The sequence below is a fragment of the Hippopotamus amphibius genome, chromosome 4, assembly GCF_030028045.1.
Source record: "Hippopotamus amphibius kiboko isolate mHipAmp2 chromosome 4, mHipAmp2.hap2, whole genome shotgun sequence".
NCBI lineage: Eukaryota > Metazoa > Chordata > Mammalia > Artiodactyla > Hippopotamidae > Hippopotamus > Hippopotamus amphibius.
Genome location: NC_080189.1, coordinates 21,141,039 through 21,156,903, shown reverse-complemented (window position 1 = coordinate 21,156,903; position 15,865 = coordinate 21,141,039). Strand labels below are relative to the sequence as shown.

The 15,865-nt window shown below is 53.5% G+C and overlaps 1 protein-coding gene across 3 annotated transcripts in view; it reads right to left on the bottom strand.

The window, feature by feature from the left end:
• Window positions 1-15,811, bottom strand: part of PLXNA4 (plexin A4) — a 362,426-nt gene extending 346,615 nt beyond the window's left edge. For 2 of the 3 annotated variants that reach the window (XM_057733460.1, XM_057733461.1), the window contains exon 1: window positions 14,618-15,802. In XM_057733460.1, the coding sequence (XP_057589443.1) occupies window positions 14,618-15,802 (1,185 nt within the window). Of the gene's footprint in view, window positions 1-14,617 lie in introns of all 3 variants that reach the window. The other variant, XM_057733462.1, reaches the window with a different exon arrangement.
• Between the last annotated feature and the right edge of the window lie 54 nt (window positions 15,812-15,865).

Sequence of the window (15,865 nt, the reverse complement as noted above, 5' to 3'; positions counted from 1 at the left end):
AGGGGAACCTGAGGCAGGGAGTGGTGCTGTCCATGTTTCCCACAGCCCCCGGCACAAACACATGCCTCATTGACCTGACAAGTCTCAGCCCCCAGAACTGCATTTCTGAGTGGTCAGTTTCCAAATACCATTCTACTTTGCTGGGCAGAGCATGAGATAAAAACCAACCACCTACGAAAAGAGAATATGCAGTCAGCCAGCTGCAGCATTACATCCTTGTTTGCTCAGAGGCAGAAAGACAGGGGCCTGAGAGTCTCTGCCACTGCGGCATCTTGCACATCAAGGGGCCAGGCGAGGAATGTTTTCATCAGAAGGAAGTGAGGACAGCTCAGCCTGTGGCCTGGCGGCCAGGACTCTGCCGGTTTCAGCTCATGACAGCTCCCTGCAAGGCCCCATCAGGAGGCAGGTGTCAGGCTCCTCCCCTATACCTGACAGGAACATCTTCACATTGCCTACCTCATGGTATTGTCATCAGGCTCAAATGAGCCAAAGGCCACAACTAGGGCTCCTACCATGGCACCGGGATTCCAGGGACAACGATGGCTTCTCGCCCAGGTTCCCCTGCACCTCGGTTTCTGCCTCTGAGTGGGGCCCCAGGTGATGAAGGGGTGATGGAGGACTTGGGCCAGGAGCAGCCCGCGTCTGCGTGGATGCTGAGGTCCCCTGGCTGTGGCACGGGAGGACTTACTCTTTGTCTCCTCAAAGCTGGGGCGATAGGGAAGGAATTTTTAACAGTGAAGTAGTGGAAAAAAGCACAGGACCCAGGCTCACACGGCACCTGAGCTGCTTCCCAGCCGTACAACTTGTCACAGCCTCCTCCTGGTCTCTGGGCCTCACGTTCCTTGACGGTAAAATAGCAAGACAGGCCCGTCCCGAGGCCCAGGTGAGATCCAGGTATGAAGACACTGGCTCACCTGGACAGCCCTTCATCAAGGTAAGGTGGTATTGCGTGTTCATTTTTTTTTAATGGAAATCCTGCCCAGAACAGAAGTAGGATGGTGGCAGGGAGCCGCCCTTGCATGCGCCCAGCCAGAGCACAGCTCTCTAAGGACATCACCCACCAGTCTGAGCCGAAGCCACAGAGTGATTACAGCACTGGGAGGAGAGGAAAGAGGAGGGAGGGTTCCACAGGGCCCGCAGACCCAGGGGGGCTGGCTGTAGGGAGCAGACGCCAGGGCCCCTGGAAGGCAGGGCTAATGGGCCAAAGCCTGCGACAGGTGAGGGCTGGCACGGATTCCTGAGCACCCAGGGCAGCGGGGGAGGAGAGCGTCTGCTCTGGCCCTGGCCAAGCCCTCCCCTGGGCCCCATTAACCGCAAGATTAGAACAGCAACCAGAGGAGCCAGGAAGGGACAGAACTCTGCTATAATCAAGAGCCCGGCGTGCCTGCAGGCCCGGGTCTTGCCTCTCCCCTGCCATTCCACAAACACCCACGCATGAGCTATGGCCACCGCTACCGTGCTTACTCATTAGAGAGCGGCTTCATTCCTACCAAGGAAAGAAATTAGGGTCTGCTGCATGGTAATATATGTGGGAGGCACCCCTGTGAATAGACCCTGAAGCCTTAGACAGGGACATCCGCTGGGGTCCCTTCTGCCCCATCAGGAAGATACCAAGTCTGCTTCCTATAAATGTCCTCATGGGGTACCTGGCTTATCAATTGAGATTGGTGATCCACTGGATCCCAGGACTGTGAGCTCAAGGATGGGACCACGTTTGATACATGCTTGTACACTTGGCTTGGTTCCTGGTTCATAGTAGGTTAAGACAGATATGTTAAATGGGACTTCCCTGGTGGCACAGTGGTTAAGAATCTGCCTGCCAGTGCAGACCTAGGAGGTTCGAGCCCTGCTCCAGGAAGATCCCACATGCCGCGGAGCAACTAAGCCCGTGTACCGCAACTACTGAGCCCACCCACCTAGAGCCCCTGCTCTGCAACAAAAGAAGCCACCACAATGATTAGCCCGAGCACTGCAATGAAGAGTAGGCCCCGCTCACCACAACCAGAGAAAGTCTGCACGCAGCAACGAAGACCTACACAGCCATAAATAAATAAATATTTTTAAAAAGACATATGTTAAATGGATGATGGATGGATGGATGGATGGATGGATGGATGGATGGATGGATGGATGACTAAATAAAGGCCTGAGTCTCACAGTGGCTAACACTGTGGAACGAGAGTCAGAATGCCTCGGTTTGAATCCCAGCTCCACCACTGAATACGGTGTGACCTTGGGCAAGTTATTTAACTTCTCTGTGACCCAGTTTATTATGGGTAAGTATAGGGATAATAACAATAGCATATACCTCCCAGTGCTGTGGGTTAAATGAATAATACACATAGAACAATGTCTGGCACTTAGTGAGTGCTAAGAGGGTGTTAGCGCTTACTACTGTTGGCCATCCTTAGACAATTCAGATAACCTTTGTGAGTCTTAGCAGCTTTGGGGAAATGCATGACATCGACCTCAGAGAGGTGTGATCAAGATTAAAGGGGCTAATGTTATCAAGAGGAAATAGCAAAGGGTGGTACTTCCCAAAGCTCTATCAGGCCAAGGAGGCTGATGAAGGAGCAGAGGAGTAGTCTAAGATGTGGAAGAGTTAGCGCTACTCATTAGAAATGCAAGTTCTTGGGCCCCCGCCCCAAATCTACAGGACTAGAAACTCTGGAGGTGGGGCTCAGAGGTCTGTATCTTAACCCCTTCCCAGGTGATTTAGCAAGAAGCACTGTCCTAGATCACCACGGGGGTCCTTTCCTTGCTGAGGGTGCTGTAGACCAGGTCAAGGTCAGGAGAGAACGGCACGAGACAAGCGTGACCACTGGAGCAGGACCTACCGGACCTGGGGGCCGAGGGGCCCCCTGGTAGCCTCCCCAAGCAGAGCAGCGGTGGTGGAGGTGGCGTGGGGAGCCGGAGCTGACACTCCGAATTACAATCTAATAGCTTCCGCGCTTCCCTTGCGCACAGCGGCAAAGGTTACCGTGCAATTATGTGTCGCTACATACAAATGACAGAGCAGTTACGGTTACTTTACCAATTACAGGGAAATTGCTCCCACTCTGCAGAGAGACTGGCACTCTGAAAAGCTCTATCATCTCCACGGAAAGGGGATGTTAAATGCTGCCAGCATCCTTCCTCCGCAGTCTCCCCAGGCTCCAAGGCACAGCTGCAGAGCAGCCACCCAAGGGCCCTAGCAGTGTCTGCTGGTCTCTGTGGAGACCCTCTGAGAACGGCTGAAGAAGGAGGCAGTGGGGGCATCACCCTCTGATGGTGCCCCACTTTCACCCTGACACCTGTGCCGATCCATCTTGAAGGCCTTGGGTGATGAGGCAGGGTAGGGACCTGATTCTGAAATCACTCCTCATCCCGACTAGCACGGCCCCCAGCCTGGGTCCTGATGCACCCCCCCCCCTTGCCAGGTGGAGCTGTTGTAGCCCCGCCCTTAGTTGCCCCACTTTTGCAGAAACCCCACATTGAGTCCTTATTATGGAAAGATCAGAGCCAGGCCAGAGCTCAGTGGTCCAGAAGCAGTGCTAATGAGGTAAAGGTCACCAGGTCCATCCCCCTGTGGGCCAATTAACTCAGCTCTGGGACACGGTCTCTTCCATGGCCATAGGCTGCCCACCTCACCCCAGGCATCCACTGTTTACAAACATCCCAAACTGATCCAAAGGAGGCTGACCAGGTGAGCCTGCAGAGATGGACGAATGTAGCCAGCTCCTCCAACTGGGGATACGGCCACCGACTGCTCTGCGCTGGCAGCTGTAGTCTCAGTGCCCAGGATGGAAAATACAAAGTCAGACGTGGTCCTCCTGTTGCTCGTGGCACCTGAGAGAGGAGTCCTTCCATCTGGGAGCACACCGGCTCTCCGGTCCTCCCTGAAGGCAAAAGTAGCATCCAGCCTCATGCAGAGGAGTCCCGAGCACCCCCTCGCCCACCCCCAAAGCTGGGAGGCCAGACCATTATGCTGGACGAAGGCATCAGAGACCTTCCAAGCTCACCCACTGTGGGGCCTTCAGGTGGGCCTTTTGTCATCAAACTTTTGGTCTCTTAGACTATTGGAACTCCCTGTTTCCATTAGGGGAAACTGAGGCACTAAATGAAGACAACACTATTTACTGTTCTTCGTTTATTACTTTGCTTAAGAATGTTTAGGAGGACCCACTAGGCACCCAGCACAGGTGAGGACCCGACAATACAAAGATGAGAACATCTCTGTTTCCACCCCTTTCTCAGTGGGGGGGAGAGACTGGGTCCATGCCTAGACAAGGCAGTGTTTGCCCAGCTTCAGTTATACACCTGGGGCTGCAGGGACAGAGGGCAGGGCCACGACTGCCAGGGGAGCAGCAGGGTTTAGAGGAAGAGGTGACACTGGGGCTCAGTTCTGGGCTCTCTGTCCAGGACGGTGCATGGCCACGCTTTCACATATCGCGTTATTTCAGGGGAACATCACTCAAGATCTTAGAACTCAACAGCACCATTTTACGGAAGAGAAAAATTGAGGCTCAGAGAGTGAAATGACTCCTCATGACCTACCAAGTTACTGAGAAGACAGTTACCAGAACCCCAAATTCCCGGTTCACAGGGAAAAAAACTGGTATTATGAGGGTGTGTCAAAAATTATTCGCACTCTGGCTGTAGAATTTATAGACGTTTTAATATAACCAGAGGGCGGATAATTTTTGATGCACCCTCGTGCATGGAGGCTTCCTCCAGGGTCCTAAAGGAACCTCCTGTCTCCAGTTCCAACATCAGGGAACCTACTGTCAGGATGAGAGGCTGCTCGGGGACAGGCCTCGCTTCCTTTCCTGCTGTCCGGGACGAGCGCCCCACCCTTCTGTGACCTCTCCCATCCCTAGGAGGCCCTTGGCCAGTCATCAGAGTGGGCGTCCTCCTTTCCTGGGCCGACCTGTCCCAAAGGAAAGTGAGAGCTGAAGTTCAGAAAACAAATACAAGTTGGAAGAAAAAGAAGGTGGAAGCCCATGAAGCGCCTGCTGGTGTGGAAAAGAAAAGGTCTCTCAGCAGCCCCAAACGCCCCACTAATCAGTTACACTGAAACACACACACACACACACACACACACACACACACACACACACATCCCGGGAGCGGACCAGAGCAGACCTGCGCTGGGAACGGGGAATCAGTGAATTACGCACATGTGGGATTTCTTTATAAAGGGAGATATTGATCAGGTGAGTGTAGCAGCTCATGTCCCAGTACAGACTTCAGCTGTAAATCTCTGCAGTACAGGAAGATAATGCTCCCCCACGTATTGGGGCCAGATCTCAAATAGAACCGCTGACCCCAAGGTGTTCATCAGTGCACCAGGGTCTGATGCCCACAGCACATCTACCCCTGGAGATGACTGTGTGCCATCTGACGGCAGGGCAGGAGGGAAGCAGAGAGAGTCCTCGGGGAGGTAGGAACCCCGTGGGGAGGCTCTGGTTGGCTTAAGGTTACTCTCCTCAGAAAGCTGTTACTCCATACCATATTCCCACGGGCCCGAGCGCTCCTTTCTGTAACAGAGAAAGAGATCCAAAAACGCGGACCATACCACCCTCTGACTGCTTTACTATCCTGCATAAACTTTCCTCTCTCTTTTATGATTTCTAACCCTCCGCAAATCTCCGCCCCGTGCCCGTGCTGACCCCAGTCAGTGGAACTCTCTTCAAAGGTGGAGAAGCCGCGATAGAGGTGAAGGTTGTCCCCACACCTCGGCCGTGAGCCCAGACATCAGGAAAGGAGCGGGAAGGAGGCCTCATCCACTTGGTTACTAATGCATTATCTCAGAATGGTTCTTTATTGTGTCTCTTTCAATGAGATTATAGGGGGAACGAATGTGCAGAGAAAGAGAGGGGAAGCCAGCAAACTGCAGCCACGGGAACCTAGTTAGACTAACACGTTATTGAAGGGGCTTCATGAAAAGTGTCTTAGGGTTGGAAAAAGAACCCAACGAATCACACCAAGACTCCCAAGAGCCACGTGCTCTGTTTCTAAGCATCTCAAAAGGGTGGGTAACGTTGGGTCATCTAAGTGGTCACTCGCTCATCATGATAATGAGTTATCCTTCTAAGAGGAAACTGATGCCACTAATTTGAGCTGTTTTCCCAAGAGAGGGGCATTAAGCCCAGCACATCGCTGCCGTCCAGACGGTAACCAGTAGCGAGCCGTAGCAATGCACTGCTCCTGGGAGTTGCTGAGCATAGCGGGCAAGGGTCAGCTCCAAGGCAGGATCGAACCCCTGACCTTCTCCTCATTAGCTCAGCTGCTGAGAGCCCCGGGTTCCTCCCTCTGGTAAGGAGAGAGGGCCATGACACCATGGCCACGACCATGACCGTGACCATGAGAGCCCGGCCCAGCAAGAGAAACAGGAACGAAACTCCACTGGCTTGAGCTCTGCGGAGGACCTCCGTGACGGGGCTAGTCCAGAAGCCAAATCTGGACCCCCGGGAAAGACCAGGGAAGGCTTCGGGATGGTTACCAAGCAAAACCCACACGGGTGCTGTCCCTTCCCTTTTGCACCTTAAGCTTCAGAGGTCCCCAGGGGCTGCCTGTCAAGGGCAAAGACATCCCACCCAGCCCATCCATCCCACGTTCCCGCTTCTCTCCCTGTGTACTGCAGACAACCTCAGCCGCCACGAGAACTGTAATTGGATCGGGGCACACCACAATGATTAAGTTTGTGTGTTTTCTGGCGGGCACTGGGAAGCAGTGGCCCCGCTCGCCAGGCTGAATTATGGGGTAGGTCATTCCCTTGTTAGCGGGAATAAATTTTATTAGGCCCACTCTTGTTGCCGTGCATCTTCCCCTCTCTGCTCCTCAGGCCCGAGTGTGGGTCTGGATAATGTTGCCTGCACGCGGGATAAATCAGCCGAACAAATCCCATTATATTCTGGAACACTGACAGAGACACAGTAATGACACCGAGACTGGGAAAAGATGTGGGCTTTCTTCTCCCCCGCTGATCCCGTTTCATATACATGGACAGCATGTGGGGCCTGATCCACCGGGAAAAAAATGTAAATGGAGAGGCTGGATGGAGAACTCCATGAGTTGTCTTTTTCCCTGCTCTCCGCTAGCTTTCTAAATGAAATGAAGCAAGCGCCGTGTGCCAACGTGTAGTCATTCCATCCGCCTTACAGAAACTAAGGGACCCATGAAGGTGACAGGGGGGAGGATCTGGCTGGAATGTATCCTCTTCTCCAAATGCCTTAACCTAATATTCATAACATGCGCTGATGGCAGGGAAGGTGGACGGGGCACACTCCAGGCCTGGGATTCTGAACATACCATCTGGGTTAGGCACAGCCCACATCTCTCAAAAGCAGATATTGGCAGAGAAAAATATAAGTATGAAACCACAGCAATATTATCAAGTCCCTTTCTGTCTCATCAGGTGGTTACTGTAACCAAAGGAGACTATATTGATGACGCTATGAGATGTTTCAGTGTTCGACAAATATAAGGTGCTCTGTGACTATCATTTATTAATGTCTCTGTGTTTCTCTTCCCCTAGGAGTCTCAGCACACTTTATTAAAAGGATATTGTTTTATCACCTCCTTCTAGAAGATAAAATGTATAATTCAAAGCAAAAAGGAAACTGCTCACCAGCTCAGTGACCTGTCACGAGCTGGACCTGGCTGAGACCCAAAGGCCCAAGTTCCCAGGCCACCCCCGCCAACACGCCATCCTGTGAGGATGACGGGAATTGAAGGAAAGGCCCAGAAATGCAGACCTGGATGGATACGTTGGTCCGGGCTGTGTGCTGCCTGAATGAGAGGCTCGGCTGCCAGCCTGGGCTGGGCCATCGCACACAATCTGGGGCGTGTGTGCACGAGGGTGTGTGTACACAGAAGAGAAACCTCGCTGTGTTAGCGGCTGTGTGTCGTGTGGGGGTGTGAGGGAGGCTAAATGACAGACAGAGGGAGCCTCAGGGATGACGGTGCACAGAGTGAGTGCACGTGAGGCAGCGAAACAGCAGACAGAGCGACAGGTGGATAGACGCGAGGGGGAACAGACACCATGAGAGAGCGGGTTGGACGTCCGGAAGCCGAGAGGATGAGTGTGCACCTGTGGGTGTGTGTCCAGGGGTGCACGCCTCTGTGCGGGGCTTCGTGAAGTCTGTGTCTCGGTGTTAGGATATGATATTACCCCTCCCCCTCCCACATCCTAGCCCCCCATTCAGTAAACCCCACCCTGAGGTCATAGCAGCTGCCTGTGTTAACAGTCTGCAGACATGATTCCTGGTCCCACTGACCTCCCTGCTGGCCCAGTGGGCTCCAGGGTGGCATCCTGGGAGGTGATGCACAGCCTCAAGCCCCTTCCTCTCACCAGGCCCAGTACACCACCCAGGGCTCAGCCAACATCCTGGACCCAAAGCACCCTGGGTACGTGGCTGGAATGCAAGTTTCATTGCCAATTCAGCTGCGCAAAGAGAAAGGGGTGGATGTCCTTTTCACCTGAATACCTGGAACAGAAGCCATCGTAAGGGAAGGGGGGGGAAACTTGAATCTAGGAAGGCTGGGGTTGTGATACGGCAGCCCCTCAATGCTAACCCAGAAGCGGCCAGTGGGCTGGGAGGGGTGTGAGCTTGGGCTGATGCGGAAGGAGATTTGTGATGTGTGCTGTCCGTGGGACTGAGTGTGGTGTATGGGGTGCACGTTTAGTGGGCCCCAGTGTGGGGTGTGCGTGTGTGTGGGGGGGGTGTGCGTGTGTGTGTGGGGTGTGCGTGTGTGTGTGTGTAGAATGGAATGGAGGTGAGGAAGGAGGGATGAGGGGGGCAGGAGCAGGAGTTCCGGGTCTCAGAGAGGACTGTGGCTGAGCAGAAAGAGAAAGACTTGCCTCGTGCCATAAACAACAGAACACACCCATCTAGTCAGAGCTGCACTTCCTGCCGACAGGAAAGGAAAACAGCCCAAGCAGACGGGCAGAAACCAGCACCCGGAGGCTGGGGTGGCTGCCTGGCCATTCCGGATATGTGCTCTGATGGAGTTTCAGGATCCCAGGCGCCAGACCAAACTGAATGACCATCCAGGCTGGGCTGGGAGGCCAGCCCGTGTCCAGGGGGTGACCCTGTCTCCTCCCAGGGCTGCCCTGCTGAAAGCGATGGATGTGAGTCAGAGCAACAGCACACATGAAAGGGGTTCCCCTCCACCACCCCCGCTGCCAGACATGAAGAGAAGCTTGGGGTTAAAAATGAAAAGCTTGGTCCAGGGTGCCCCTGTGAACCTTGTAGGACAGGGCAGGGCTGGTGAGTAAACTCGGAGTCAGGTAGGTGCCTGGTCTGGCAATGGCTCTCCATTGGAGCTTCTGGAAATGTGGGGGGTTTCCTAGTTCCTGCAGCGGCTGCGGAGTTCAGTCCACTGGCACTTAGTGGTCCAGGACCCAGCAATGCAAATGCCCTGCAACACCCAAAAGGCCCTGCACCGTGAATCATCCCATCCCAGGTGCCATGACGGCACCATCGAGAAGCTAGCGGGAAGAGCACTGGGCTGAGAATTAGGATGCATAGAAGGTTCTAGTCCACATGACCTTCGGTGAAATACTTGACTTTTCTGTTCCTCCATTTCCCCAACTGGACAGGATGTCTGTCTTTCCTATTATCCTACAGAACTGCTGAGAGAAGAGGAGGCGATGTTGTAAACTAACAGGCACCACAGGGACTCCGCAGTGGGACATTTAGCAGCTTGGCGGCCACCACGCTCCGCCCCCACTACTGAGCCTGAACAGGTGCAAGGCGGTGACTCCGGTAACAGTCTCTGCCCCCTGGACCGACATCTTCTATTGGAAGGCCACTCTAAGTTTGGGTCTTGAGGGGGCAATTAAGCAGCTGATTTTTGCCCCATCCAGCCCTCTCAGAACTAAAGCTGACACTGCCTGACTCCCATGTCCACTTCTCAATTGGTTCCAAACTTGGGGAAGACTTAAGTGGCATGAGTGATTGTCACTCCCATGACAACAGCCCTTCTTGCCATCACACAAGCCGTAATGACCTGCTTGGGTGCGTCTCTCTCGTGGACTCCTAGGCTCCTGGAGACTGATGTCATTTCATGATTCTTGGCATCAACCAGGAAAGAGTACACTGCCAAGGGCCTAATGAAAGTTTCATCCATTCATTAACTCATTTGGAGGCAGAAGGGCTGGTGTTCTGCGAGGTGACCTCAGAAGCCTGAAGAAAGGGTGAGGAGATACAGATAGCTGTGCCTGGGGGCTCCAGAATGCCAGGCCTCTTGGCCCACGTAGAGCACAAGAGCCTTGGACCTCAACAGCACACTCTCCAGCCCGGCAGCCCCACTCCAGGTCAGGAATGTCGAGGTTCTGAGAAACGGGCTGAGAACTGTCTCCTTGGCCTGTTCAGGGCGTGGCACATGACAAGAGCCTCAGGCTATGAGCTCCTCGTTCCAATGGTCACTGCTCTGCAGAGAGAGGGTTTGGAAACCCCAGATGGCAGCCTTCAAAGGCACCAAAGATAGAGAACATCTCAGCGCTGAGCAGCAGGAGCAGAGAAATTACATCATGACTCTAAACCCCGCTCCCGGATGCTCACCGACAAAGGGCCTGAGGTTGGTCTGTAGTCCCCCAAATCCTAGGACACACTGGGGGGAGCCCCGGCTGATCCCTCTAAGACCCTCCTTCTGCCCAGGCCCTCCTGAGGCCCTTAGAATAATTTTCAGATGCCAGCCCATTTGTTCTTGGATACCTTTTCCATCCAAGCTGGGAAAAACCTGGACACAAGAAAGAATGGGCCAGAAGGCAAAGGTCAAAGTTGCTTCCATTCCCCTCCCTCCCCCCAGCACCAGCAAACACCTGGGCTGCTTCCAGAGCCTCTACACCCAACGCCCACTCTGGGATTTGCGTTTACAACATGCACTGACGTTTCACAGGGACACATTCCCACGAGGAAGCCACTTCTGGCCAGCTGGCCTTTATCGGTGAGGGAAGCTCAGCCAGCCTTCTCTGGTTCTCATGGAATAAAGATAACAGGTTGATCCCTAGGGGCCTGCAGATCAAGGCTCCAGGTTCCCAGCCCGATGCTTCTCCCCCTTCCTGGTCACCAAGCTATGGGCCACCATGTGGCTCCACCGATGCCCCGTGCATGGCAGGCCCCCCCCCCCACCCCATCTTCCCTGAGCACAGCCGCATGCAGCTGGGACCTGGTGAGGGGGCGGGGCCTCGGGGCTCACAGCTCCTGCTCTGAGTCCTGGAGGCAGGAGTTCAGGGGAAGGAATGTGAATCCCAGGAAATGCAAGAGACCAGAAAAGCCTGAGGAGCACCACGGGACAAGCAGTCTAGCTTAGGGAATTAGGGCAACAGGAGAGGAATAAAAATGAGTCCCTGGGCAGAAGGTACAAACTTCCAGTTAAAAAAATAAAGTCCTGGGGAAGTGATGTACAGCACCGCGATATTGTTAGTGATACTGTATTGCATATTTGAAAGTTGCTAAGACAGTAGATCTTAAAAGTTCCGATCATAAGGAGAAAAAAATGTGTAACTATGTATGGTGATGGACGTTAACTAGACTCTTGTGATCATTTTGCAATATATACAAATATGGAACCATTATGCTGTACACCTGAAACTAATATAATGTTACATGTCAATTATATCTCAATTTTAAAGTGAACCAATTTTCAAGCTCTTTGAATTGTAACTATGACAAAACCCACAAGGGACTCCAACCCTACAAAAACAGAAGTCTTAAAGTCAGCCTCCTGGGCCTTACACTCCCCTCCTCCACTTTCCTGCAGCTGAAACGCCACAGGACAGAGGCCATCTGAGATTCAGTTCCCTTTCTCAGGTCTCAAAGGAATCCTGGACTCAGGGGCAAAAAAAGAACTCCAGAATTCATCTCATCCCTCCCTGCCTCAAGGTAAGAAGGCAAAAAAGGAAAGGAATCCAATGGCCTTGGGAATGAATGAGTGCAGGAAAAGCCGGGTTTGCAAACACTGTGCCCGTGAAGGGTTCCTCAACAGGGACACTCAGGAGCCTGGCCTGGCTGATGGCGGGAGAAACCTGTGTGGTCTGAGCGGAGGCCAAAAGAACCATAGCCGAGCCCCAGAGCAAAGTAACTTGAATATGAGCTGAATCAAAGGAAACTGATACTGTGCATTAAAAGCCAGGGTGGCCTTTTAGGCTGACTGGGGAGACAGCCCCAGCCCTGTGCGGAGTTTCTGGCCTCCTCCTTTCTGCTCTCAGCCCTGAACTTGCCTCGAACTTGAAAAGGCTAATTAAAGCCCAAAGAAAAATCAAAAGCTTGTTATCTGGCTCCATTACTCCCAGTCCTGGCATTAGCCTGTCTTGCAAAGCTGCTTTCTCTCTGTTCTCTCCAAGGCCGCCAGGCGGATGTTAGGACCCGCAGCTCTGCATACACCCGTGATGAACTTTGCTTTTGTACTGTGGCAGGGAGCAAGGGCGAGACAAACGCCTGCCCATGGGCAGCCAGGCTGATCCCCGCGGCTGATTTTACTCCCAAAAGCATTGCCCAAAAAGACAGGATTGGAGCAAGTTTTCTGCAGCAAAAATAGCCAACCCCTCTGATCTCAAAAGTACTAGCTGTTTAGTAAGCACACAGTATAAACGTGCTATTTTCTAACATAGGGTGTATGTGTGCGTGCTCGTGGGGGTCTTTCTTGTGTACAAGCACACGTATGTGTCTAGGGGTGTGTGTGTGTGTGTGTGCAAGCGTGGTGGTGAGAGGCAGGGGGTGGTTCTCTCAAATGCAGTCTCTGCCATTCATGCACAAGATATATGACCTGGGGTGACTCATTCAAGTTGTTGGGCCTCAGAAAGAAGGTACAGACCAGGGGATCTCTGGGCACCTTCCCCATGCCAACACTCTTAGGGCATCTCCCCAGGGACCTACATCTGAGTGTGTAATATACACACACACAGCACAGCATCTGGCCTGTCACTCACTGCCTCACGCCGGAGCAGTCCACAGCCACCCAAGTTCATAAACCCGTCTTATAGACTTCCTTGAGTGGATCACCTACTGCCCAAAACAAAGTCTCCAACAGATATGTCACCTGCTAGGGCTCAGCAGATACAGATGAGTCCCCTCAGTTCTCTGGTCTGGCAATGACGGTCAATGTGTTGCTTCCTTCTTTGGCCCACGGCGCCCCTCCCATTTCCTTTGTGACATTAGGGGTCTCCTGGCTTTTTAGGATCTCCAAGAAGAAATGGCATCGTTTAGTTTCAGCCACTGGAAAACCCATCACTAGAAAACAGCCTGAGCCTAAATGCTAGGGCACCAAAGACAGACTTGGGTCACAAGTGAGTTCCTTCTTTCTCCTCCCTCTCACCTGCCCCTACCCCAAATGCCGGTGCCTGGAGGAATAGCCTCGCCACGTGCTGGGGGTGGGGGTGCCAGTGCCCTCGGAAGTCTGCTTGGCAAGCAGCCATACTTCACGAGAAGAAACCCGCACTTCTTAAATCAACCCAAATATCTTTTCCTAATACGGAATTCCACCAACGTTTGACTGGGAGTCAAGAATCACATCCATGCAAATGCACACGTCTACCTAATGAGTGAACAGTCCTTTCTTCTCCCTACATTAAGATTATAGGATAGGTTTTCTCAAACTAGGTTCACAATTTTTCAAACGGACAATACAAAAGAAAAAGGGAAAGGAGAGCGACACGGGACATAGAAGATGCCAATAGCTGGAGCTTCCAAGTCCATTGAAGAACGGCTGAGAAAAAAGCGAAAGTGAAGATGAACAGAAGTCAAGCCCCAGAGAGGCAGGTGCGTTTCACGTTGGGCCACAAGTGAGTTAGGTTGGGAGAGGCAGGAGGCAGTGTTACCCATGGCACCTGTGGTCGCCCAGCAGTTCTGAGGTCCAGCCTGCCCCTCAGGCCCCACGAGCCCTGGGGAGGCCCCCTAAACCAACCCTTCATTCTCCCCATCCCCCGGTCTCCTTCAGCCCTTGCGTCACCCGGCACTGCCCCACGGCTGCTTCCGGACATTGTGACATGTCTCGTCCACGGAACCATGCCCACGGAAGATACTTCATACAGTTTTCTCAGCAAGCTCTGTTTTCCCCTCTATGTTCACTGGACTCTCACCCTACTTCTTCTGATCTTATTTTGCCATTTCCTAAAGATACACAAAGGGCTGAAAACGTAACCCTCCTGAAGTTCTACATCTACCCTACATGTGAAATGATCGCCTCCCCTATTCCCAGGAGTGATTTTACTCTAAGCTCTCCCATACCACCGGTTGGTTTTATGCTAAGCTCCCAGGAGAGTGACTTGCAGGCATGGTTGGTAAGGTGGGTACACGACGATGCAGCCTTCAACAATGCCTGGGGCACGTGGCATCCACGGCACACAATCTCCGCCTATTTCAGCTCCTCCTCTTATCGCCAGTGAGCCAACTGGAAAAGGGAAAAGTGCCTAGAGGAAGTCTACATTTAGCTCCTGCTCTGACTCTTACAAGCTCAGTGCCATGGTCGCAGTATGCTTGAGCTGGTGACGATCTGAGTCCGATAAGAACCAGAGGTGGGATATGTTTGTTTCACCTACAAAATAGGATGGGGGGTTCACACCTCCTGGAGGCCACAGCCCAGGCCTCCACACCATGCCATGCCGGCCCACAGCCCTCCCCAGACTCACCGCGCTGCTGCAGGGAATGTCCTTCACCTTGAGCCAGGCCAGGTCCAGCGTGCCCTCACCCCGGTAGCAGGACTGCAGCCGCTCCTTAATGCGGTCGTTGATCTGCTTCAGGATGAAGATGCACAGGGCCGACTCATCCAGGGATTTCATTTTCCGCTTCTGGCCTTTGGAGAAGACGGTGAAGAGGAGGTCATCTTCTGGGCGGACCCCGAGGGTCCGGGCGAGCACGGCCCCGGCTTTGGACAAGTAGGCGGCCTGCAGCAGGCGGTACTCCACTCCGCCGTGCTCACAGCCGATGGGCACCTCCACGTAGGAGTTGAAGGCTGTGTCCTCCTTGCAAAGCCTCACGAGCTTGGACGTATAAACCTGCTCCTTTGTGGTGGAGCCGGGGGGAGACACCATCTCAGGCTGAAGGGTCAAAAAGTAGACAAAGTTGCCGCTACTAAAGCCGTAGACATAGTAGATATCAAAGTCGGGGATGACGGTGAAGGTGTCTGAAGGGATCTTGATCATCGAGGCCACAAACTCGTCGTGGAAGACATACGCGAACATGCCGTCCGCTTCTGAGTTCTTGGTCAGCTTCCTGCTGGAGATGGTGGGGAAGTACTCCGGCTTCCCGTCCACAGCTGTGGCAATGAAGAGCTTGTCGTCCAGGTTGTTGTAGGAGACGATCACCCCAAAGACAGAGCCGCTCTCATTGACCCCTGACAGGTAGTGCTCCTTCTTGTGAAAAGGCTCCCCCAGCTTGAAGAGGTCCTCCAGCCTCAGAAGCTTGCAGATGCCTTGGTACAGGCTCCCGCAGGCGATCAGCCTGTTCTCCTTGTAGTCTATCAGGAGCATCTTGTTGACATTGTTGGTGATGGTCAGGGGTTCATTGCACGTCTGAACGATGCACGGCGGGTAGCACTTGGGGTTGTCCTCGTCCGGCCCTGTCTGGTGGGTCACCAGGACCTTCAGGTCGCTGGAGAGCTTGTAGATCCGGTTGACGGCCCCCACATAAATGTGCCCTGTCCTCTCGTCCACCACCAGGTGGTTGAAGCTCTCGGCAGGCTCCCCGCGGAACGTGACAAAAGACCGCTTCTGGGGCAGTGGAGGTGGCTGCCGGGAGAGCAGAGTGGAGGAGCCCATCCCCACCATCAGGAGATGGGAGAGCAGGCACGTCCAGTTCCAAGGCATGGCTTTCATTTCACACAGGCGTCCTCAGGGCACGGTCGCACTCGGCTCAGCAGGGGGAGTGCAGGCTCCCTA